We start from the raw sequence: 24685 nt of genomic DNA, 5'->3' as shown, positions 1-24685 counted from the left end.
TTTGCTAGATCGAAATGCCCCATATTTATTCATTAAGCATATAAACCACCAACAGAATACATGATGAATATTGCTTTCTTCCAGAGCAAAGGGTTAAGCTGCATTGTGCTGATTAGCAAACCGAATTTGTGGCTGGAAGTGGAGGGTGATATGGAGGTGCACAGCTTGTTAAGTGGAGCAGGCTCTGTTATCCAGACCTCCCTTCTCCCTGCCCACACACAGAAGGCATTTCCAGCAGCTCTGTGATCATCCCCGCTGTGTCTGCCGTGCCCTGGAGCAGCCCCAGCAAATCTCAGCCCAGGGGTGAGCAGGCAGAGGCCAGGCATGGTCAGCCCAGCCCCATCCCACAGCACCTGCGAGGTGATGGGAGATGGGAGACGGCGGGTGAGGCAGAGGTCAGAGGCTTAAGGAGACAAAGGGCAGCTCTGGTGGAAATGCCACTGGGCCAGGGCTGGAGTACTGCACACCAAGCTATCCCCTGAGCAACAGGGACGTTTGGGATGGGTGCAGGTGGAAGCATGCCCTGCTCTTCCAGCACAGCTTTCCTCTTCTTGTGCCAGCCATCGTGCAGTGGTGAGGCTGGGAGGAGGCCCCAAAGCTCAGCTGTCATTCAAACTCCCTTTGATCCCTCTCCTGTTCCTTGTAATCTTCTGTGTGGAAAGAGGATCCCACATTTTTGGCTGGAGGGAGGGGCAGATGCACCAGGGTCGTGCAGGTAGGAGAAAGGTACACCCCCTGCCCTGAGATTCTGCAGAGAGCACGGCTGGAGGCGTGTGTGGGATGGGGAACAAACCTGAGCACATCACAAGGTGAGAGGCCCCCCTGTGTACCCATCTCCAGGCAGGATTGACCTGCCACAGGTCTGTGGGCACTGCTGGCAGCACGTTCCAGGAGATGGGATGGTTCCTGCCAGATCCGCATGGATGGCCCCAAGGATGAGTCTGATACCACCAGTGCTCCCGTCTCAGCTTGCCCCAGCAGTGCCTGGGAGGCAGAACAAGGTCTTTGGATGGGTGGTGACATGGGCACCCTTGCAAATGTGCCCTGCAGCCAGGCTTACAAGTAGTTGTTACTTCTGGTGCAATAAAAAAGGTCACTCAAAACCCCTCATGTTCTGCAGTTCCTCACTTTGTGGCTTGGCAGAGACCACCTTGGTGATGCTATGTCTGCTCCTGAGGCACTTTCCATGACTAAAACTACAGCACCTACACCCAGCAGTGTTCTAGGTGGGCCACAGGAGACTTCACTACTCTCTGTGATCTTCTGACCCTGGAGGCTTGATGGTCTAGCCCCTGGATGATGCGTGATCACTGTATGGAAGACAGTTTTTTTTGTAGGATTAGAGCTTCTTAGATGACTAGGTTTTTGCCAGTTTGGGTTTTTGACTTTTTGATGACTATTTTTGCTGCAGAAAGTTGGTTGTTTTTGTCTTTGAAGCCTTATATAAATTTCATTTTCTTCCTCCTTGCTAATGATTGTGGCACAATTTTTCTGTCATGTGATTGCTCCACCCCACCTTAGAGACACCCTTGTTCTGGCTGGGATCGGGAAATCCCTCGTCATGCCAGGGTGTGAGCACCAGCTAGCTTGCCTTTGCACAGATAGGGATCAGGAGGCAGTGCCAAATGCTGCCAGTTAGGAATTGCTCCTAAATTTAGCTGTCCAAGTGGAAATGACAGTTCAAGGGACAAACCAATGTAGTTGTCTTGGTATAAGGCTAATGAGATGTAAAGCACTTCTAGATCTGCCCTTTGAGTGAAAAGCACTGCTTAAATATGCTTTGTTTTTCCATCCTCATTAAGAAATCATTATTCTGTTGCCCTCATCATTATTAGAGGTGTCTTTGGGAGACTGGCAGTCTCTTCTTGCTTCCCTCCCTCCACCCCATTTTAAAAACATTCATTGTTGCAGGGATAGGTCTTTCAGGGCTGTTGGCCCAACATCCACTGCTGGTGTGTAAGACTGATTGTCTTTAGAGGAGTTACACCAAAAATGCATTTGGCCTTTTGTACTTGAAGTATAATTGGTGGAACTGGCTAAAATCTGGGTTTGTCAGCCTGCAATTAGAGCAATATGGACATAGTTTTCAACATGACTACTGATTTAGGGTCCCTCTACTTTAGGAGTGCAACTCAAGGTTCCTTAAACTGGTATTTTCTCCCAAGCATCAGATATCTTCCTGGGGTCTCAAGCAGGGCCCACCAAAGAACCTTCAGTGAACTCACTCATATTTGTTGTTTATTAGTAATTGGGTTAGGTAGCCTATATCATTATTCACTCTGAAAAGTTATATGTATATTTTAATATGGTAGCCATCAATACATTCATTTTGGTGTTGGTCTCAACCTGCACTGGAAGAGGTCTTGACCTCCCTCATCACTTTCCTGAATGTTAAATTCCCATCAGGTTAGCATGGATTACACTCAGATCATGAAGATATTACATATTCCCAAAACATGTTCCAAGTGATATAATTAAGCAGTTTGGATCAGATACTTATCTGGTAAAAATTGGCATAGCTTCTCTGAAGGCAAGAGGGAAATGGACCCAATTTTGTAATGTTTGTAGCCCTGCAGATGAGTTCCCAAAGAGTTTATCCATGGCCATTAAAGATCCTCTGTGGGGAGCATTTGTACAGTTGCATCTGTGACCTCTAGCTAATCTCACGAGAGGCCTTTTCTCAAGAGCAGCCGTAGGAAATGTTCCCAAAACGAGTGAAAAATAAATTCATTAAAGCCGCGCGAGCGTTTTTCCTCATCAACCACTTCCAAGCGCCCATCCTGCAGTGGCAGCTCCCATCCCTGGCCACAACCCCCAGCCCAGTCCAGCCCAGCCCAGCCCAGCCCCTACACTTGCTGCCCGTGGCCTTCAGCGGCCGTGAGAGGCTGGAAGCGGACGCCCACGTAGAAGACCTGGTACCGGTGCTTCCACACCACGAAGCACATCAGCAGGCACAGCAGGGCTGCCGCCAGGTTGAGAGCCATCTGCAGGAGGAGGAACAGGCTGAGCATGCTGGTCAGGCTGCCGCAGTCGGCCGCGTCCTGGTACACGAAGGTGCGGCTGAGGGGGTCTGCAGAGTCCAGTTTGCACTGGCAGGAATCCTGGATGGTGTCACAGGTGAACTTGGTCAGCTGCAAGTAGTGGTGTGCAGCAAAAGCCACTGCCAAAACACAGGCAACCAGAGCCAGGGCACTCAGGAGAAAATACAGCAGCTGCAAGAAAGGGGGGGAAGAAAAGAGATAAAACCCCTTTTCCCAGCTTCATAGAGATTGAGAAACTCACAAGGAATGCAGCAGATGTACTTTGCGGGGAATATACCCACAAATGTAGTGGCTGGAGATTGGGTCCTTGGGATGAGAAGTTCAACAGGTCATCTCAAGTACTTGTCTTGCATGTTTAATATGAGCATTGCCTTGCAATTTGGAGTCCTGGGGAGAGCACCAAGGAGCTGGTGTGTATGTACATCAAGAAGCTTTCTAGAGAGGGAGGGAGCATTCTCCTCTCCAGTGGTACCTGCATTGACAGGAGTCATGTTCATCAGCTGAGACAAATTCATGCCTGGAAGCAGAGCTGAGCAGACTGAGTCCTGGGCTGCCATCTTACCCCAGGCTGTGATGAGCTGTAGGTGTTTTTGAGACTTTGCTCATGCGTTATTCTTGGGTCTGCATGTCCAAACAAATCTGATTTATGCTTGCACATCAGGCAGCGGGGTGGCTGATCTCCCACTTTAGGCCCTGTGGATGCAGCCAGCCTTTTGCTTCCCAAGTCCCACTGTGGAATGGGAATGCAGATCTCCACAAAAAAAAGTGTGTGCTGTGCTCAGTCTGCTTCCAAAACCTGTCCCATAAACATGGGGAAATCTTTCACAGGCATGAAAGGGCAGCAAGCACCTTTCTTTTCCCAGTGCTACAGTGTGAGAAGGACAAGGGTCTGCTCGTCACCTCCACTGCTCTTCACAACAGTGCCAGCTTAAAAATAGCATGGCTTTTATCAAGGGTAGCTCTGCAGAGTCCACCCCCACAAACACATGGAAGCTGGCAGCAAGTCAGAGCCTTTGACACTCTGGGATTCACCTGAGAGCTTTGGATACCAGCACATATGGGCTTCCCTTTGCTTTTGATAGCTGGAACTGGCAGTTGCTGCACTGCGTACAAAATATGTGTGAATGTATATTAAAATCATGTTCTGTGTTTAGCCAAAATTGCATTTTTTGGTTCTGTTCAGCACTGTAAAAACATTTATTTTCCTTGGCATCTTATCTGTCAGACACATGGCATGGTTGGGAATCTGTTATTTAAAACAGCAGCTTCTCTCTCCCTTTCTCTCTTAACCTCAATACTGCAAGCAAAGTATCATATAAAAGCATTTTTACGACCTTGAAACTCCAAGTATGTATGTCTTGATAAAATTCACGCTCCTGGTGTATTTGTCTTAGAACTACACTGTGAATCAATTTTCTGTTTGGTTGCCAGCTTGAAAAAAAATATTTGGGATTATTGCAGGTCCTGAAGCACTATGTACATTTCCCCCCTCATATCACCAAATCCTTACTGAAAGATCTTCATTTCCAAGACTTGGCTGCTATTAAATTTAATTACTTCCCCTGTAGCCTTAAAGCAAGGGCAGCTTCAAAATGAGGGTGGCTCTTATTAAATGCAATTACTTCGCCCCTGCAGCTTTCAAGGGAAGAGTTGATGGGAAAGGTGAAGCTGGAGAATGGGGCCACCTCATCATATAAAGCATACAGAAGATGGCGTGCTGCTGACTGATGGACCCCCTCCAAAGCAAGATGTGGTAATCCATAAACCAATGGCATTGTTTTCAAAGATGGTGCAAATGTGTTCGATGAGAAAAGCAGAAAATGGGCAAAGGTTGATTGTTCTGTGATACAGAAGTCCTGGTGGAAGTCCCTGGATTCAGCCCAGCAGAAGACACAATCAGGCCTCCCTAATAGATGAGATACTAAGCCAAGACTGCACCACGTGCCTGATTCTTCCTTGGCAGGTATTTTATTTAGCTAACAACTTCTATCCAAAGTCAGGACACAACAGCCTAGTCTATTCTCCAGGTACAGTAAGGGAGAATTTGTCTGTTACGTTCCTAAAGGGAAGGAAATCTCAGAATCTGAATACACAGGCAGCTCTTATGATAATCCTTGGAGGCAAAGGGAGATGCATGAGGGACACAGGGCAATTTCCAAAAAGCTTATTATTCTCACAGGATATTTGCAGAGAAATCTCTCTGCAAGCTGCTGAAAATGAATGCGTTCCCAAATATCAAAGGTGAGCCAAATGCAAGAACTGCCTCTGAGGGAGCACAAGACAGTGAGTGCTGAGATTCCATCAGCAGATTAATCACATGCCAGACCTGGAGGCAACTTCAGCATCACAAATTCAACTGTATGGTGGGCTCTGCCCAGGAACCAGGACTTGCCACTGGAAAACAGACAAATTCTCCCTTTTTTTAACAGTTTCAGAGACAGGCACTGCAATTGCTGCTTAAATAGAAGGAGGAAAGAGAAGTGGGGAGAGACAGTGTACAATGAGGTCAGAGCATGGCAGCTCATCCTCCTTCATGTTCCTCATATGAGGAAGAGACATTTTAGCAATATTTACTGGTAATAGTTGTCCTCCATGACTAAATTGAAATAAATAACAGGAAGATGGATGAAGTTCCTCATGGAAAAGGTTGCTCATAGTTATCAGAGGTGAAAGCAGAGGGGTTTGCAGAGGTGGATCAGGAGGCCCTTTTTGAGGGCGGTGGTGCAGACAACAGGAACCGTGGTGTGTCACGGCATGGGCTGGGCGTGCGGGAGCTGAGAGTGTCACTACCCCAGGCTACAGGGAGTGATCTGCCAAGTGGCAGCACAGAGCCCAGGAAGTCCCCAGGATGGCTCAGGATTTTCCTGTGTGGCACTCGCTGGCTGTTGCTGTCCCCCTGAGGGGCACAGCCAGCCTCGCCTGGGGTGGCCTCTCTCAGGGACACACATGGCGTGCTGCGGGTGCCCACAGCAGTCTCGGGAAGGGACTTCTGCCGAAAGCAGTTCTCACACCTCCTCCTTTAACAGGACCCAGGGCTCATGCAAGTGTGAAATGAAAGCAGCAGCTGCCGAGAGGGAGGAAGGCAGAGGGGACTGCACAGGTCTCCTCCTGTTTTCCACCCCAAGGGGGTTGCTTGCAGTGGTCAGAGGGTCACCTTGGGGGTGACCCAAATCCCCTGTGTGTGTGTGTGTGTGTGTCCCTCCTCTCACAGTGATCCTGTGCAAGGGAACTTGGGGTGCTTAATGCACTCCAGGGAAGCTCAGTCAAGATTTTCCTGCAGGATGATGCTTGGCTGATGGGAACCAGTTATCAGTGTGAGGGCAGGACCTGGGCCACGCCCTGTACGGATGGTTGGAGCAGATTGGGCTGAACCAAAATTGCAATGTTTTATGAATCTTCAGGCCCTCAAGGAGAAAAGAACAACCCTCTGAACAATCTGTCTCATGACTGCAGTCTTGCATCCTCAGCCTTGTCATGGCTAATGCTCGTTTTTAGTTCAGAGACAGCCTTTAACTGAAATTCAAAGATTTGAGAAGTGATGCTGGATATGTAGATGAGTCCTATGTGATCGAAGTCCTGGAGAAGAGTTTTAGCTCCTACTATTGTAAAATAGGTATGAGCCCTTCAGACAAAGCCTTTTTTTTTTTTTTTTTTTTTTTTTGGTCATGCTATCCCAAACTGTGGGATAACAGCTCCCAGCAGGGACATGGGACAGGAGGGGTGAACAGCCTGGGAATGATGAGGTTCTGTGGCATGCTGCAATAGGAGATGCTGGGAAGGGAGATTCTGGGGAGGAGGATGCCTTGGGTAAGCAACAGCCCATGGACTATTGACCGAACCAGGGAGATTTAAGCTCTAATTCTGCCAGGTGATGAGGAATGGCCCATTTTACATCACCTCGGGAGCAATTCCAGAATGTCTGTTTTCTTTCGGGGAACGATGGCTCACATTCCTTACCGTCAGGGTGGGTGGCAGAGACATCTGAGCTGCCCAGCCCGACACGCCATTCCCAACTCGAGGGATGACTCCCTTCCTGCCTGGATGCCAAATTCAATTTAATGCTGCGGAGCAGGCAGAAAAAAGCCTGGCGTGGCAGCCTCCGCCCAGCAGAGTAACCTTCCTTGGGGGCAGAAAGGTGACAGGGGACAATGTAGAGGCAGCCACAGGGCAGGCACAATTGTTCTTCTCCCTTTCTTTCTTTAAGTACGGGAGAAGCTGGAGAAAGGCACAAAAGACACACCGGGGTCTAATTTCTAAGGGAGGATGGATGCCAGGGTTTGAAAAGCTGTTCCTTGCATTTTGTTTCCTTCTGCCTTTTTCCAGTTAATAATCACTGTTATTTTGTGCTGCTTGCGTCGGTATTTTTCTCGGGTTTTTTGTGTCTGTAAAATATTAAGAGCCCTGAAAATTACAATAATAAGGAAAAATAGCCCAGGAAAAAATGGTGTTAAAAACGAGAGTTCTCAGCCTTGCTCTTCTAGTTCCTCACCGGTGTCAGCAAAGCAGTTTTGGAGACAAAGGTGGGGTATGGTGCAGTTCCTGCAATGCTCAGATGGGAATTTGCTTTGTGGGAGAATGCCTGTCCCTGTGCTTTCCAAGTACTTCCCTATTAAATATTAAACTCTGGTTTAAGTGGACTCATTTTATGCCACCTCACTTCTTACCCTGCTCACTGTCTCCACTTAATCTACTTAAACTCTCTGAACACTTCCCAAGTTATTCCAGCTTTGTCTATATTCCTAAAACATGGTGAATAAAATGTTATCTTGTTCTGATTTGAAATGTTATTAGATCTTCCCCTGTATAGGATACAGTTTCTTCCTTGGCTACCTGGAAAGTAACAGAAAACCATTCCTGCATTTCAGGTGCATTTTCACTTCTTTTCCTGTGGTCTTAAAAATACCCCTTGTGTCAACTTTTTATTCTGTTTAATGACATGAAAAGAAAAAACAAACAAACAAACAAACAAACAAAACCCCACAAAAAACCAAACCAAAACAAACAAACAAAAAAAAACAACAAAAAGGTACCTTCACTGTGAACTGTGCACACGTCTTCTCATCGGGTTGGTACGAGATACAAAGCATAACAAATCCCACTAAGGCCACCACACAGACCTGCAAGGGAAGAGATGTAAAATGTGTCAAGGTTAAAAAAACCCCTACAAAACACAATTTTTTTCCCCCCCAAGCCAAGACACCTTTCTGCGTTTTCAGGACCACAACTCAAGAAGCAGTGTGGAAGCAAAGTCATCAAAGACACAGCACAGCAACAGTCCCCAAGGATGTGTTGAATTTTTGCCCACACAACCATCAAAAAAGAGCAGAAGGCTTCTGAAGTTGGGCTTGCAAACCCAAAGAGCACCATCCTGTGTAGCTCTGGGTGCATTAGCCATGACAAGGTTTTTATGTCACCCATGCAAGCTTTAAATCATTAAACCATGGCTGCTACTGGGTAAGAAGCAGCAGAGTTTATTGCAAAGTCTTTCACCCTTGTTTGGAGTGGACACCTTACTAAACAAGATATCCATCTCCTCTGCAATCTGAAACTGTGTTTTAGCCCTGTGGCAGTAATTGTTGAAGGTTAAAAGTAATGGAAAAGTATTTGCACATTCGTTTATTCATTTAGTTGTCTTTATTATTAATTCTGGATTTATCTGCAGGAGCAGATGCTCACAGGTTGGCATTTTCCAGGAAAGAAGGGATGATCATCCTCTGAGGAACTAGCCCAATGAATGTGATTTGCTGTTTTGTGTTTAGAAAACAAAGTGTGTCCACACATTGTGCTAAGCACTCCAGTCAAGTGCCCTCCTCTCCCACTTTTTGGAGGGTCAGTGAGCAAACCTCACAGGAGGACTTAGGAGCAGCAGATTGCTGCTTTTTGGCAGTTCATCCCCTGCATGGAGGAATTGGGTATCCAGGCACCAGGTAAGGGCTTCCTGTGGGGCTGGATCTGGGCATGGACAGAGGCTGTTGGCAGCTGGAGCTGTGTTTGGGGGAATCTGTGCAAGTTTGAGCTGCCTTGGCAAAACAGGTGAGTTGATGGCACCCACGTGTTTTTAAATGACCCTTCAAAACACACCTTTAAAAGCCATTTTAGGTGTGCTGAGCCATAGTGGGGATTTTGGATGAGATCAGGCACTGTCCCTTCAGAGGTCCTCTCTACACACAGGGCCAGGAGCAAGTCTCTGCTAGGAGCATCTTGGTTACAAATGGCAGCTATTAAATTTTCAGTGACTACAGCAAGATTCTATCCCTCTCCATTTTACTTCTGATGTTTGGAAGAGTTGTCATTAATTCTAGGCTTTCTGCTTTCCCAGAGCAGTGGGATTTCCCTCTTTGGCCAGAGCCATGTGTGAGCTGCCTTTGCCATGGAGATGGCTGCAGGAGTGTGGGGCTCCATCACAGCCCCATCCCCACCTGCATGCCCTGGAAGTGCTGCTCACATCCAGATTTCTGGCTCCACAGGGAGCTTGACCTGCAGTGAAACCTGCCCAGCTGTCCTTTTGGACAGTAATGGATAAACACGTCCCTTTTATGATCTGCTGCAGAAAGTATCAAACTTTTTGCATCTGCACTGTTGGTGCATGGCCCAAGGCAGCAGCCCTGAAAAGGAGAAGTGCCTCCCAACACACACAGAGCCATGTCCCTCAAGAACCTGGGCAATTAGTAACACTTTTCCCCATGAAGTTCTATTTCAGTGGGACATGAATAGGAAGCATTGCCCGAGAACATTTCTAAGGAATGCGTCAGTATTATTTACTCCTTTTCATGTCATGTGTATTTATATTCTGGTCCTGTGACTTACACACTGCCTCCAATTTATTTGTTTCTTTCTTTTTATTGTTGACAGCCGTAGTTGACAGGGTTGTCTGGGTAAAAAACAACCTTTCTTGCCAAAGGTCCTTCAGTGCTGGGTTTTTTTTTGCTCTGTAGTGCTTCTGTGTGACTGAGCCATGTTTTATTTCTCAGGATTAATCGCCTATGTCCTTGGTCCCTTTCACCATATATTAATCTTTTAATTCAATTACCATGCCCATAAAACTTAAATAATAAGAAATCCTATTGCTGATAATATCCAAATGATAAACTCCCCCAGTGCCAGTAATGGCTGAAGGAGAGAACCTGCAGCAAGAACTTAAAAAAAAAAAAAGTTTAAACACACTGTCTTAACATCATATCCCCCAAATTATAGGGGCTACTCACATCCTAAGTATTTTCAGGATCTGGTGCTGTTATGAGCAAGAAATCTAATTTTCTTTGCTTCAGCTACACTAGTGGACGTTTACACTTACATGGACCAAGAGCCAGATTTGCCTCCAGGTGACTGCCATGAGACATCATGGGACTGTTCCCACTCCCTCCTTCCCCTTCCATTTAACCACAGAAGGCTGACAGGGCTGCATTCATTTCTGAGGGCAGAGACCAATGCTGGAATTTTCTCTCTGCCATCAAGTGCCTCAGACAACTTTTGCAAAACTCCTGCTGGCTTCACACATGGCAGGATCAGACCTCCCTCTTCAGAAGGCTTCCCATACAAAGGGCTATCAGTTAAAAGCAGCTCCATTCCTGCACACGCTTTCTAAAGGTCCTCTGGGATTTAAATAATATACTCAGGGACACTTGAAGAGGCACATTTGTAGAGAGGTACTTATAAAGGATTACAGTGGGTCAGGATTCTGGCAAGTCTTGGCCAGGATATTTCGGAAAGCTTAAGCATTTCTTTTATAAGAATACAGTAACATTTTAATTTTTTTTTTTTTTTTTAACTAGAGATGTGTGTTTTTCTAAGCGGCAGTAAAAAAATAATGTGGCTGAGAATTATGACCCACATATGTTTAACGTTTCAGCTCTCTAAAGGTAAATTCACTCCTTGGAGGAAACCAAAGCATGGAACGTTTATATAGGAAACAGCTCTATGCTGCTATTTTATACATTATTAATAGATCAGCTTTGAATTACACCTGTGAAGTGTAACAGAATAACTATAAAAATCCACTGGTAAGTATTTTTTAGGAGCCTCTAAGTAACTATAACAGCTGCAGGCATGTTACAGGTGCTGTCGGTGCTGATTGCTAAGCAGCATTAGGTAATCCCACATCCTGGTGCTGCAACAGCCACTGCCACATCCCAGTGTGAAGCACACATTTCCCATGCCTTATTGACTGAGCACACAACATAAAATGCAATTGAACCCACTTCAGCACGTGCTTCCCACCAATCGATGTACATTTGTTACACAAATAAAACAGATTCTCTGAGACCTGCAGGATGGCACTTAATTAGATCAGCTCTGGTCAACTGTTACCCAGAAATCCAGGAATTTGCATTTCTGTGCATATTTCTGCTCGAGTTTATTTCAAGATCCTACTTCAAAATTTCCATATGGACTAACACACCCCTTGCTGAATAGGTAGTGACGTGAAAGGTTATCCAAGGGAAGAATTTAATTTTGGAAAGCACTGCCTAGAAAAAGACCCAAATGTGATACAAAAGTATTTAGGAAAGGTAGAGATTTCATTTTGCTTAAGGCACACCCTGTGAAATCCCCCCAGTTCACAACCCAGGAGAACAGATATTTATTAACACTGGCTGAAGAAATTCAATATTTAGGCTGTACAAAATTTTAATAGTATTTCTTTTTTGGGGGAAGCAGTAGACATTCCTCCCATTGGGCAAGAACACCTCAGGGCTGAAAAGTAACCTAAGACTTACTGTTTTTTTGAGCAATAACAATCAAAATAGAAGGAGAAATTTTCCAGCTTGCTCCCACCCCAAAGAGGGCAGGAACCTGTTGTCGTGTTACCCCTTCTGCTCCTGCAAGGATTCAGCACAAGGTGTATGAGGAACACCAGGACACCACATGGCAGGGATGAGGAAGGTTGGGTGCAATTAGGGGAAATATGAACACGTAGGGCACAGATTTCCGCTGTGGTTTGCACTCATTACCTTTGCAGCTGACATATTCATGTGGTTTGTTTTATTCCGACAGATTTCAAAACCACAGATTGCTCTAATCTGTCTCCATCTCTCCCTTGCATGCTTGTGAAACTGGCTTTCCTTTTGTTATTGCTACAATTTTAGCCCAAATGTAGAATAGGTGGTTTTCTCTAGCAAACTACCTCCTACCCAGAGCATCTTGAAAACCTTGGCTGGTAAAGCAGGAGGGTTGGGAACATCTACCAAGAAATGAAGGCAGGAGTCAAAAACCTGGCTCTAAGTAGCATCTTGAGTCTGTGCCACATCACAGGGCAAATGCTGCAAACACGCAAAAAGCCATAGTACAGCTCTTTTGTATGGGGGCTTCGTTAGTGAGAACCTCCTGCCACAATTTTTAGGGGCAGAAAGCAAACACACTGCAGGACAAAATCTCTCCCAGGTACACCTAGAAATGCCACACAGCACTGCTGAGACCCACAGGAGGATTCTTCCTATTTAATAAGAATGTAAACTCAAACTTCAGGAGGAAAATTGCCATTAATAGAATTAGGAAGACAGTTCCAATATGGACAAGTTATTTTGTAGTTGCACACTTGGAGACACTGGGGATCTTTTTGTTTTTAGGGACACAGGTAAAGAATGATCTCTTGCAGCTCTTTCTGGAGTTTCTGGCTCTCCTTCACAGGTGATACTTGGCTGATGGTTCTCCCACCTTATCAGATATGGCAAGGCTTAGCTCCTATCTATACCTTTGGAGAAGCTGCTTTATCCACCAAATCTAACACTCCCACTGAACACAGATTTTGATGCAGGAAAGAACCTGTTCCTGTTGGCTTTGCCATTATAAACCCGGATCACCTCTGGTGCCAGACACCTCTATAGGCTGTTGCAGACAGCAGCACTGAAGTTCGTTTGCTTTATGAGGTTTGAGGAAGCTGTGATGAAAGTGGGTGCTGCAGGCAGCTCTCACTGCCAGCTTTCATCAGCCTCAGGTCAGCCTGGGTCTCACTGTCATGTGTGAAAGAAGCCAGTCTGCAGCACGCAGTACTGTGCCCTAATTTTTTTTTACCCCTTGCAGACCTCTTGTTAAATTTAAGGACAGTTTTGTTGCATATAAGTTACTCCCAGAAATAATAATAATAATAATAATAATAATAATAATAATAATAATAATAATAATAATAATGACAAACATGTATATTTTGGTTACAGGCAAAGGCCATCATCATCTAGAAAATCATTCTTCTAACAGCTATAACCCCACTATAACTGCCCATCCCTGCCCCACCTAGAGAATAAAATAATGTCTTTACTACAGGTCCCTTCAAGCCATGCAATAACACCCCCCTGGCAGATCCACAACTCTCTCTGTATAGTCATCAAAATCCTGCAAGAACATCCACAAACAAATGAAATGCTATTTTTTCCATAATAATTTTTGCTGTTTAGGTCAGTTGCTTATCACTTGTGCTAAGATAAGATTTCATTCCCCCAGCAAAGGTTATGATTGCTTACACAGTCAGGAGCTGCAGCAGCAGTCCATTGCTGCTGTTAAACCAGAAATACAGTCCTGGCTGAACAAACGCCTGAGGGATCAAAAAAATAAAATAAAATTAAGAGTTCACAGAGCCAGCAGTGATTGTCAGCCTGAGAAGTGCAGCATGGCTGAGAGTATTCGTGAACACCACTTGTGATTTGGGGTGTGCCTGTGACTCTGAAAGCCACTCCATACTCATGAGGCTACCTGGGCTGGGGAAACCTGTTTGGTATCCCTCTCCAAATTTTACCTAGGCTTTTTGCACAAATTCCAGCCAGGAATTCTGCAGTCAAACTGTGGGTTAAGCCACAGATGAGTCCAGGATTAGACCAGCCCTGGCCAGGTATCAGACACACCTCAGTGTGCATTTACCTTCTCAAACCATTCCTTCAGAATGTTTGAACATGTATCCCCATTAAAGTTTTCCACTCCACACCTGAGCAAAATGAAACAGTTAATTTTAGTTATTCTTGGAAGAGGATGAGATTTAATGGCAGAGGGTTCTGAAAACTCCTGCTCTGGTGCTACACATGGCTCTAAACAAGCACTGGCCTCTCCTTCAAGGCAGTCCTCCCTTAAACCTTCTAATGTTTACCTACGGTTAACTGAAGCTAGTGTGTACCAAAAAAAAAAAAAATATGGATGCCTGCATGACTTTTTGGTGGCTACTTTGATGGCACCAGGTTTTAAGAGTCACTTTCTATTAGAAATTGAAAACGGTTTCCCTAAAAAAACGCAAAACTTATAGAGACATAAACATTTCTGATTCCAGGTAAATAAAGGTCGATTAAGCTGCTTTTTCAGTTAAAAATTTGTGCCTTTTGCACCACACAGCCCCATATCAGCCTCACCTCCACCAGGGAAAAGAAGCCAAGGCTTGAGCACTGATGCCAAAAAGCCACAAGCCACAGCCACCCCTTGAGTAAAGCTCAGGGACCTTCTGGCCTGGGGAACACCTGGGGAGATGGAGAAGGGCTGGAGCAGGGAGAAGTGTCAGAGCTTCTGGGCTGAGGGCTCAGCCCATGGCAAAACTTTTGGGATGCTTTTTGCTATAGAATCAGTGACAGCTGGAGCCACAGTTGCTGCATTGAGCAGCTCGTGAATCAGATTTTTTAAAATGTATTTTAAAGTCCTAATTTTATGAACACCTATACATATACATTTAAAATAACTTCCTGACAGAAATAATAAACACCCTGGATAATCATTTCTGATGAGCACTTCTGTAACTTTCTTAACTCCCTGAGTCTGCAAAACAGGGCTGTAAAGGGAGCATGCCCATGAAAACTCTGATACTATCCACTTTTGATCACAGTGGAAATAATCTAAAGTAGGTTTTTCAAGGAGAAATACATCGTTACTTCTTCTGGGTGTCAAAAGGCCACAAGCTAATGAAAAAGAATGAAAAGGATACCATTAATACCTACTGTCTCAAACACTTTTCATCCCAGGATCTCAACCCAAGGGGTGACGGATGGCCACTATTAACCCCACTTTGCAGGGGAAATAACAAAGTCTTAGCAAGGTTAAGTAACTTGCCCAAAGCTATGCACCAATCCCATGACAAGACACAGGAAAAAATAAAGCCCTGCACTCATGACTGGGTTTGTGAAGAGTTTGTCCAAACTCCTGCTAAGCAGTAAGAAGGAAGAGACTGCCAGGGTGTCCAGCCTGTGGTTTGGGGAGCTCAGGACAGGTCTCACAGGCACCTTCACTGCTTTTACTGCCTTTCTCTGCCTGTCCTTAGCAGTGGGGGAGAGGCTTTTCACAGGGAATAGGTTGCTGAAGCCGAAGCAGAAGTGATAAATCCCATAGGCTCTGTGGTTTCTGTCCATAAAATTTTCCTTTGGTTTCCGACCCATGCCTTACTCCCCACTCATTTTTTTGACTAAATTCATTTTGGTTTTAACTGAGTTTTTACTGGTTTTCGTGGTGAAATGCTCTTGGTGCAATGCAAGTTGCATCATTTCCTTCTGCAGGGGCTCAGGAGGGAAGGGCTGATGCTCTGGGTAGGGAACCCTGCAGGCTTGGAGCCCTCCTCCACTCCCTGTCAGAGGATCACTGGCCACATTTATTCCCCAGGATGGTGAACCCAATCCCTGGCCTGCTTCAGCCTCACAAACCTACACAGTCAGGTTTTGAACCCATTTAATTCTGAATGCTGAAATGGGAATTCTGAATTCCCATTTAATTTAAGACTGCCTTGCCTGGTTTTCCTTGCTAGCATCTTCCACTGGATGCTCCTCAAAAAAGAGTTCCTTTCCATTCATGGTAATGCACTGGAGCACTTGATTTTCAGCAAGGAATGGTGTCACCATTTTGCCACTAATAAAGAAGGAAAATAAAAAAAACAGCTTTCAATCAATCAGGGTCTATTTAACACATTAGCAATTTCCCTTAATTTTTCTATCATCCTGCATTAACAGCCGTGGGGTCAAATGCAGCCTGGTGTTATTCCAAAGGAGTAACACCAGGAATGAGCTTCACCCATTATATCTAATGTTGCTAAAAAGGTCTCGATAATAGATTTTTTAAGTTCTTGATTCAGAATACTAATCAAGTCCTTTAAAAAGAGCACTTGAGTGGGATGCTACTAAAACAAATATGCTCTGGTATTTTACACCACATCTTTCTGTCCTGTTGCTCATTTCTGTGTGAATATGTGAGTTTTGGAAAGCCACTTTCTGCCACGAGGTTTGTTCTTGAGCAGCACATCCATCCCCTATCTAACACCTTCCATGCAGCCCAAAAACCAGCCCACAGGACCTCCAGCCACATGCAGGTCCTAACTAAGGGTTCTCCTTCATGGACCAGTTTTCCCCAGATCTCCAGAGGCCAGTCCTTGGCAGAGTCCCCACCACAGCTCACCAGCAGCACCCTGTGACTGCACACCTGGAATTTCCAGCTCAGCAGCTTCTGGCTATCTCCACCTGATGTCCCAGTGGGCACCAAGTCCCTCCATGGAGACAACAGAGCACAGGAGGAAGGTGGATGCAGCACAGTGTGGCATCTGCTGCATTCTGCCCCACTCTCGTGGCACCACAGCCAGGGCTTCAGACAGGCTCTGCTGCTGGGAGGTCTGGGGCTGCCCCACCTCTTCACCCTCTCCTGTCTAGCACCAGTTTCCTTTTTCACTTCCCTCTGACCTGCTGCCAGATCCCTCCTTCCCTTCTGCTTTGGGCTGAGGGCACAGGAGAGCAGCGTGGCTGCCCGGGAGCCTGCCTGGCCACGTGCCCCCACAGCAAACAGTCCCTGTCATCACCCTGAGTGTTAACAGAGAGCACCAAAAGCCAATTTGAGCCAGGGAGGAATCAAACCACGCTGGAGTGTGCTGGTGACTCAACATCTCACCAGAGTCCCCCAGGTGAGAGTCACCATCTGACTCAGAGCCTAGGTGCAGTCACCCTTCCCCAGGGGACAGCCACAGCCTGCACTGCTCCTCCGCACAGCCAGGACACCCTGCAGCACAAACCAAAACTCCCACAGTCCCAGGAAATGTTTCCCCAGGAAATGTTTCCCCAGGGATTACCCTGGCTGCCGAGTGCAGAGCATGGCCACCAACCACAGCTGAGAGCTGAGTCTTGCTCCGAGTCAGGAATTAGCTCAGGAACACCCATGGAGAATTATTCCTGATTTTCAGGGGGGAGCTCTGAAAGTGACTGAGCTTGGCCTCGTGTGGGCATCTAAATGTCACTACTGCTGGCAGCTGCTGCTAAAAACAACAGGGGTTAGAGCTCTGTTTTCAGAAAGCAGCAACTTTGGTGGGGTTTCAGGCCTCCCCAGGGGAGGCCAGCAATTTGTGGATCTCAGATGATTGCTGCTGGGGCACTGATGACATTCACACAGGCCAGGGACTGCTTCATGGCTTTTCTCATATCCCTGGCTGTACATTATTTCAGTCCAGCTCACTCTTGCCCCACCTTTTTCCAGTGAAAAAGCTATTTCAAACCTGTGAGAGCAACAGTGCTGTCTGGAAAAGACATAATCTGACCTCCAGAATCCTCAAAATAAACAGGAGGAGTGAACATGCCACATACTGCTATTTTATAATCTGTATTCCCCTCTAGTTTGTAAAAGCCAAAACTTCCCAGGAGGAAATTCCTCTTCCAAGCAAGGGCAGGCTTTTGCTCCACAAAACACCACTAAACTTTTGGATACCTCTTCAGTCAGAAGAGAAACATGAAGAGATGAGTCAGAGGAGCTCTTCTTCTGGGAGCTTAGGCCCTGCTCCTTCCACCCTCTGAAGAGATGCCCAGCAAGATTAACACAGCAAATCCCAATCAGTTCAGATGCTCAGATAATCTTCCAGCCATGAATTACATTTACAGAAGATGCTCCCATAGCTGTTCAGGACTTCGAGAAATATTTTCTCCAAGTACCTAAACACAATTTATTTGCTGGGAATTCTTATAGTCTGACAACACCCAGGACTGTGCTAACACATCAGGGCATATTTTCAGGATGTATTTTCCTGAAAGATGCTGCCTAGGGAAGAAACCTGCACGCTCCATTATATCCATGGCCTATCGCAGGCTCATAATCACTGACCCTGTCCTCCCAGAGGCAAACCTCACGTCCCCAAGCCCACGGCCAGCAGAGTCACGCCACGGCACCAGACACCCTGTCCCCACCTCTGCAGGGGTGGTTGCTGCTGAGGAACCACCCAGGCTTCCCCAGCAGGGATGTCTCTGATTCACACCCGGCAGGACGCTGCCCTCTGCCCGGTCCCCGCAGCCCACGCGGCGAGGCTGGCGTGTCACTCCAAAGTGACTTGGCAGGAGCCACCAGCAGGCCCTGGGAAGGGCTCCCCGTCCCTGCCACATCCACCAGCGCCATTCCCTTCCCCATGGCCCCGTGCAGTGAGGAGCAGCAGCTGGAGGAGGGTTAAATCCCAGCGGTTCTCCAGCACAGCACAGCGAGGAGGCTCCGCAGACAGACATTGCTCTCCTCGCCCAGCTAAAAGTCGAGAGTTACAGAATTATTCTCTCACTTTCCAAAACCTGATGGCTGTGGTTTGGTGGGCAAAGAGGGTAGGCAGCACAAGAAATTAACTTTTTTTTTTTCAGCATCACCAGGCAGGAGTTCACTGCAAAGCACAAGCTAATACATCCAGTGAACAGCAACCCTGTATTTTATTTCAGGTCTGTTGGGTACTGCAGGGAAGAATACGAAAGGCTGTGTTATTCTGCAGGAGCAGTTTTCCTTGGGAAAATATAGCCAGACACTTAATCCCAGGAATATTTATAGTTAGCATAACTCAAATGGTGTTGTGCATGCAGTTGGTTAGTCTAAAGTGGAGCGTCATGCAGCTTGCATTAATGCTGGCAAAGGCACTTTATGGAGAAACAGACTTTATGCTTACAATTATCCCAGCCCAATATGGAGTGTCTCTGACTAGCAGAGAGGAACTGATGCCTGCCATAAGGAAGCCCAGCACTGTTACAGAGGTGCCTAACGCCAGCTGCAGCAACGCAAACAGCAGCGGGAACCGGCAGCCACAACAAGTGTGGGATTCCTCCTCCTGGCCAGTTTTGGGATCCCCCTTGGCTTTCTTCTGCTTCTTCTTCATCGCGGACTCCTGCGTCGAGTCGGTGCTTTTCTCCCCTCCGGGTGCCTTCCCCGTCTGGCTCTGGGTATTCGGGGACGTGCCGTGCCGGGCTTTCTTCTGCTCCTTTCCCATGCCGGCGGGCTTTGGGCTTTCACGTGCGTGTGTGTGTGCGCACGCCGATGGGGGTGTGAGCTTTCTGCCCCCCAAAGCTTCGCTTCGTGCCGGCTGACTTGTTCCTGGTATTTGAATCAAGGAGGCTGAACAAATATGGAAAACATTTGGAAGCAGATTGTCAGAGCTTCGAAATGCCACATATAGCCCGGAGAAGGGGGGGGATGCAAGGGGGGTAGCGCACTGCCAACGCGCAAGGCGCCGGCGGTGCGCGCCGCTCTGCCGGCTCCGCAGGTGGGAGCGCACCTTTGGGGCTCGGGGCAGGAGCTCCGCCGGTGAACAGCAGGGAAATGTGTTTCGCCAGGGAGCCGGGAACGCTGCAGTGCCTGTGCGGGGAGCAGGCAGCCGGGAGCTCACGGCACCGTGGCTCCCCTGGGGGTTACCGCCGGCAGAGCCTGGCTGGGGGCACCCGCGCAGCGCCGTGCCCATTCCACACGCCCGCTGGACCCCTTTAAACACCTGCGCACCAGGGGGAGGGAGCTGATGGCGTATACAGAAAGTACGAAGTAAGTACAAATGAGAATACAAGTTAATGTCCATGGGAGCCAAAAGGGATCCTGTCTCTTCCCAACAGTTGCAAAAGCACGGCTAGACATGTTTTTATGATGAAGCAGACAGGGACCAGCAGTGAGGACTGGTGCTTCTGGGCAGGCAGTGGTAGGGCATGGAGCAAACATCTGCAGAGTGTGTTTCCAGGGCTGCAAGCTATCCATACCAGAAAGACTGTTTATGTTACCTAAAAGACAGAGGGATGTCTTATTGTGGACGTGTGGTCACTGCGCTTGGTCCATATGTGGGCTCAGGCCGGTGCTTGGAGACAGCACAGCAACAGAAATGGTGAAATTTCTCCTGAAATGCTTAAAAACTGCTCTGTGGCCGAATCCAGTGCTGGGAGCCCTGGCAGAGCCTCTCAGACACTGGAGGGGCTCACCCATGGAGGTGCCAGCAGGACTGGGATCTGCAGAGAATGAATGCTGGCTCTGTGAAGGGGAGGGAGCAAGAAGAGGTGGGCGCTGAGTGGTGCCGTGCTGTGCCAGCAGCCCCGAGTTCAGCCAGGCCACGATGCACAAATCCTGCAAGGGGAGACCGAGGCAAGCAGGGAGGCTGTGGGAAGCTTGTGCTTAGCTCAGGCCAGAGGAATTACTCAAAAGCTTAGGGGTAAACAGGTGCTTAAATGCTTTGCTGGCCCGGGGCCGAGTGCGTACAGCCTGATGTACGGCATCGCTCCCCTGTGCATGCAGCTCTGTGTCCCTGCTGGCACGGGGACACCCTGAGCACACGTGGGCTTCTGCTGCTGCCCCACAGACACCCATGAGAGAACCTTAAATGGTCCAGCAATTTATGTCCCCTTAAATGTCCCCATCACGGGGTTGTTGCAGTTTTTTTCCTTTCCCACAGAAGCAGACAGCAGGAGCAAAGCATTGGGAGGAGAGCAGGTGGAAAGAAGACACCAGGGACTGGAGAAATCCCCACCAAAATTGCCTTTGGATGTGGCAGAGCAGCTCAGCTGGGATTGGCTGATCTTACAGATGCTGGTATAGCATTGAGGAAATATTTCCTTTGACACACTGGCACTGCCTTCTGAGAAACTACTCCATTTCCAGCTCTTTATGGCATTTAATAGCAATGAACTGTGTCTTCTGTATTAATAAATTATGATGTCACTTTGTTTTATGGATTAAGCAATATCCTCTTTGGTTATTTATAACACCAAACGGATGAAAGAAAACTAGAAACAAAGTGGTTTCAGATGCTTTCTGCACACATAACTCTCATGCTACATCCATAGAGAGAGATTAAGATACATTGTTCAAAAAAGGAAGAGGAAAATAAACAAAAGGTGAAAAAAAATGGAAAAAAAATCCTCCTCCTCTAGTCATGTTGCATAGAGTACCATGTTTTCACAGTTTCCCACTAAGATGTTTTGTCACTATCATTCACTTTTTAAAATATCCTTACAATAACTTGCACTCACGGGTGTATCTTGCCTCTCAAAACCACACTCGGTTATATTTAACCACAGCTTTGAGAAGGACAGGGTGTTCAAGGATCATCACCAAGGTCAAACCAGGAAGCAGTGGCAAAGCTGAGGGCATGTTTAAATGATGGCCATTTCAACATCTATCCTAATAACAATTAGAGTGAAATTAAGTTATAATTTTCTTTTCCATTATGCCCATCCATTTCCCTGGTTCTATCCCAAGGATCTTTACTGTAGATTTTCCCAAGAAAATCCCTGGTTTAATACCTGGATTTGTGCTGGCAGCTGGACTTATGATTGCTGTCTTCTCAAAGGGGCCAAAATCCAACTGCTTTATTCATGCCAACACTCATATTCATTTCAGTGGGAGCAATTGCCTGAAGAGGATGAATAGGATTTAACCCAAGGTCAATAAAATTAACAAGAACTTACTCTATGGCCAATAACAACCCTTGTTTATCTCTAGGCTGGAGAATCTCTGGTAAAACAGGTGCCTAAATGTCTTTACTGTACAGCAAGTAACAAAAAACGAGGCCATGCCCAAGGCCAGCAGGGGGAATATCTCCTACAGGGCATACATGGATGTCCCCTCAAATCCCAGATCCCTGCACCCCTTTTGAAAATTCCAGTTGGTTCCCAGATGACTTGGGGCGGGAGAAGTCTAGGCCAGCTCAGGGGACATCTTCTGTGCAGTGACAGAAAGATTTGGGTATGAAACCATGAAATGTGGTCAACATAGAGCAGAGTTGCCTTCTCTCAGCTGCTGGGTCTGGAGTAGCTGTGCCACACAGTTTTTCCAAGGGAAACAAAGACATTATTTGCCATCTATCCAGGTCACACTGAGACAGGGAGCCTCTCCTTGGCTTCTTGCATATGATCTTCCATACTTATTATCTGAACCAGATTGTGTTTGCTGATTCCACTTGGCATTAACAATCGAGTGTAAAACAGCTGTGAAGGAACTCATAGCAATGACAAATTAAAAGAATTACATTTTTGGAAATTGAAAGATTAAACGAGGACACTGAAATAACACTAAATTTTCTCAAGTAATACATCTTCCGGATGTCACTTGGATTTTCCCAGCAACACAAGAATAATCATTACCCTTTTATGCCCAAAGGCCCTGATTAAGTATGTTCTTAAATTAAGCACATGCTTGAATACCCTTCCTGGATGAGGATGTTTTTTGATTCGAGCTCAGCTAGCATCTCTCATGTGGCACGCAGTTGTAATTTCATGTCCTTTACACAAAATGAGTCATGTTGCACAGCTTTTCCATGGCCAGACACCATCCTCTGTGAAACATTGCCTGCTCTTGTTCCTCTCCTTGCCAGAAAGCAGCACAGCCCGGATGACGGTGACAAGTCAAAGAGCACACACAACGCCAGGCGTGGAACAGGCGAGGTCTGGGCTGCAGCTTTGTGGTGACACAGTCTTTCCTGCTGCTTCTCCTAGGGCCAGGGACACACAGCACTGCATGGGACTCAAAAAAACTGGGATTTTTTCCCCCCACTGCCATCTTTGCCCTGGAACTAGAGCGGGATTGGCATGGTTGGGTTGCCAGAGATGTACAGGCACTCACTCCCACATAATCGCATTTACACTGATATTTCTCCCAGGCATCAGCGCCCCGGCCAAGTGCCAGAGGCAGGATTGCAGCACACAAATCCAGAGCAGCAGAATTATCAAGGAACAAAGGCTTGAACAGGGCTGTCCTCATCGCCCCAAGTTCTGAGGGACATTTGGCTCCCTTTGCCCAAGGAGAAACTCCACAAAAAGCTGCTGACCCAGGAGTCCCCTTGGAGATGCCACCTGCAGTGTGACAGCTGGAGTTGGGAGGGAGCCAAATGTGCCACAGCCAGCCAAAGGATCACCACTCCCCAAGCCAGTTGAGCTAAGGAGAAGCTAAGATGCTGCCTCACCCTTGCTTCTTGTTCCCCTGATCCCCTCACCCCAAGCAAGCCATGGACTGCAGAGCTGGGCTAAGCCCTGCCAAGTAGTCAAAGCTCAGCACAAAGGCTGGGCCAAACTGGGAGGGGGGGCTCCCCAATAAAGCAAATGATGAAAGGCTCTCCCTGGGAAAAGGTTTAAAGTCAAGCTGTGATTTCCAAAACGTCGTGCCCATCCACAACAGATAATAATGACATGTAGCTCTTGAAAACACATTTGCATTAAAGAAAAGGCCAATTAGAAATGAGTCCAACACATGCAATCCACACTGGCTTCTGTCACAGCCACTTTTAAAGTTCAGGTCATCTGAAGGTGAGGCTTGTTTTCCTGAGGCCAGTTCATGTGTTTTTGAGTGTCTGTAGGCTCTGCTGTGCAAGCTGGGTCATTCCAGGTGACCTCCAGAGGAACAATCCATCCCACAGCATTTGTGTGTGCTCCATGTGCCCTTTTGTCATCACTAGGGGTAAGACCGAGGTACAGAGCATTTCAGTTTAGCTGGCTGGGGTGACCATGAAGTAAATTTGTGCATATTAAAAAAATCAGCTTGGGAAGAAATGGTGCCTTGCCGTCTCCAAAATGATTGTCCTACACCAGTTCAAATTCCTAGACCTTTGCTTTTGCTAAAGCTTTTGCTAATGCCTCATGCCTGGGGCTCCTCATCTCCAGCTGTGGTTCCCTGAATCCAGTGGCCCTGGCATTTTTGGAAGTCTCCTGTATAACTTAACAGTGTTTAAGCTGTCCATAATGATCTGACTCTTTCTGCCTCATCTTCTACTCTTATGGCAGGTACTTTGGGGTGGAAGGTACATATTATCAGATTTCTGCATAGGTCTGCAGAGGATTCCTGGGGGCTACAACTGATAGTCCCTCCAAAGTGGGCTGGAGAAGTAAGAAGCGAGAAGCTGCGATGCTGCACAAAAGCAAAGCTAAGTGCTGCAGCTTGCTTTACACATCACCACGCTCTGCTGAGTATTTCATACCAGCCCAGAGACCTTTGCATCTCCCTGAGCAGGGTTAAGGAGTTTGAAAACCAGGGATGACCAGTTTACAAATGCTCTGTGCCCTTTCCAAAGCTGGTCCTCTCTCTCTCCCATGCATATTTGAAGAGGTTATTGTCCATCAAAGTACCTTAATGAGATATTATGGCTGTTAGATCTTCTCACCAGGTGTTAATCACTACCTGGTTAAACAGAGGCAAATCCTCTCAGCCATGTTCTTGCTGAGGATAACAATTAGGTCTGTTCTATGTCTGTGCTCACAGGAATGCATTCACACACCTCAATGCACACACAGGGCTCAGGATGCTGTCTTAAACCATATACAGAAGTTCCAGGAAATCTGCCTGTGGCTTTACACCAGGACATTGTGGGCAGCAGAGGGAAGGGCAAGGGCTCCTGCTCTCATTTTTCATTAATGAGAGGGATAAAACGAAGGAGCTTCATGGCAGTGGGTGTCACATATGCTCAACTTGTCCCATGCAAGTGGATGTTCTGTAATAAAATTAGAAAGGCCTTA

The 24685-nt window shown here is 46.9% G+C and overlaps 1 protein-coding gene and 1 long non-coding RNA gene across 2 annotated transcripts; one reads left to right on the top strand and one right to left on the bottom strand.

The window, feature by feature from the left end:
* Positions 1-19372, bottom strand: SSPN (sarcospan). Its single transcript, XM_021538658.2, has 3 exons — positions 18880-19372; positions 8072-8158; positions 1-3212 (listed from the first exon to the last, which is right to left on the bottom strand). Exons 1-3 carry the CDS (start codon positions 19195-19197, stop codon positions 2847-2849), a joined length of 771 nt encoding a protein of 256 aa, XP_021394333.2. The 5' UTR covers positions 19198-19372; the 3' UTR covers positions 1-2846.
* A 72-nt stretch (positions 19373-19444) lies between these two features.
* LOC110474880 (uncharacterized) lies at positions 19445-20914 on the top strand. Its single transcript, XR_002466175.1, has 2 exons — positions 19445-19742; positions 20635-20914. It is a non-coding gene; the product is annotated as an uncharacterized LOC110474880 (long non-coding RNA).
* The last annotated feature ends 3771 nt before the right edge of the window (positions 20915-24685 follow it).

Source organism: Lonchura striata, chromosome 5 (genome assembly GCF_046129695.1).
Source record: "Lonchura striata isolate bLonStr1 chromosome 5, bLonStr1.mat, whole genome shotgun sequence".
Classification (NCBI taxonomy): Eukaryota; Metazoa; Chordata; class Aves; order Passeriformes; family Estrildidae; genus Lonchura; species Lonchura striata.
This window is presented reverse-complemented; position numbering and strand designations above follow the sequence as displayed.

Excerpts from the sequence above, each read along its gene's own strand:
- SSPN (XM_021538658.2), bottom strand. The coding sequence starts at position 19,197 with ATGGGAAAGGAGCAGAAGAAAGCCCGGCACGGCACGTCCCCGAATACC. Across the intron at positions 8,159-18,879 it reads CATATTGGGCTGGGATAATT|GTCTGTGTGGTGGCCTTAGT; the intron begins GTAAGCATAAAG and ends CTTCCCTTGCAG. Across the intron at positions 3,213-8,071 it reads GTGCACAGTTCACAGTGAAG|CTGCTGTATTTTCTCCTGAG; the intron begins GTACCTTTTTGT and ends CCTTTCTTGCAG.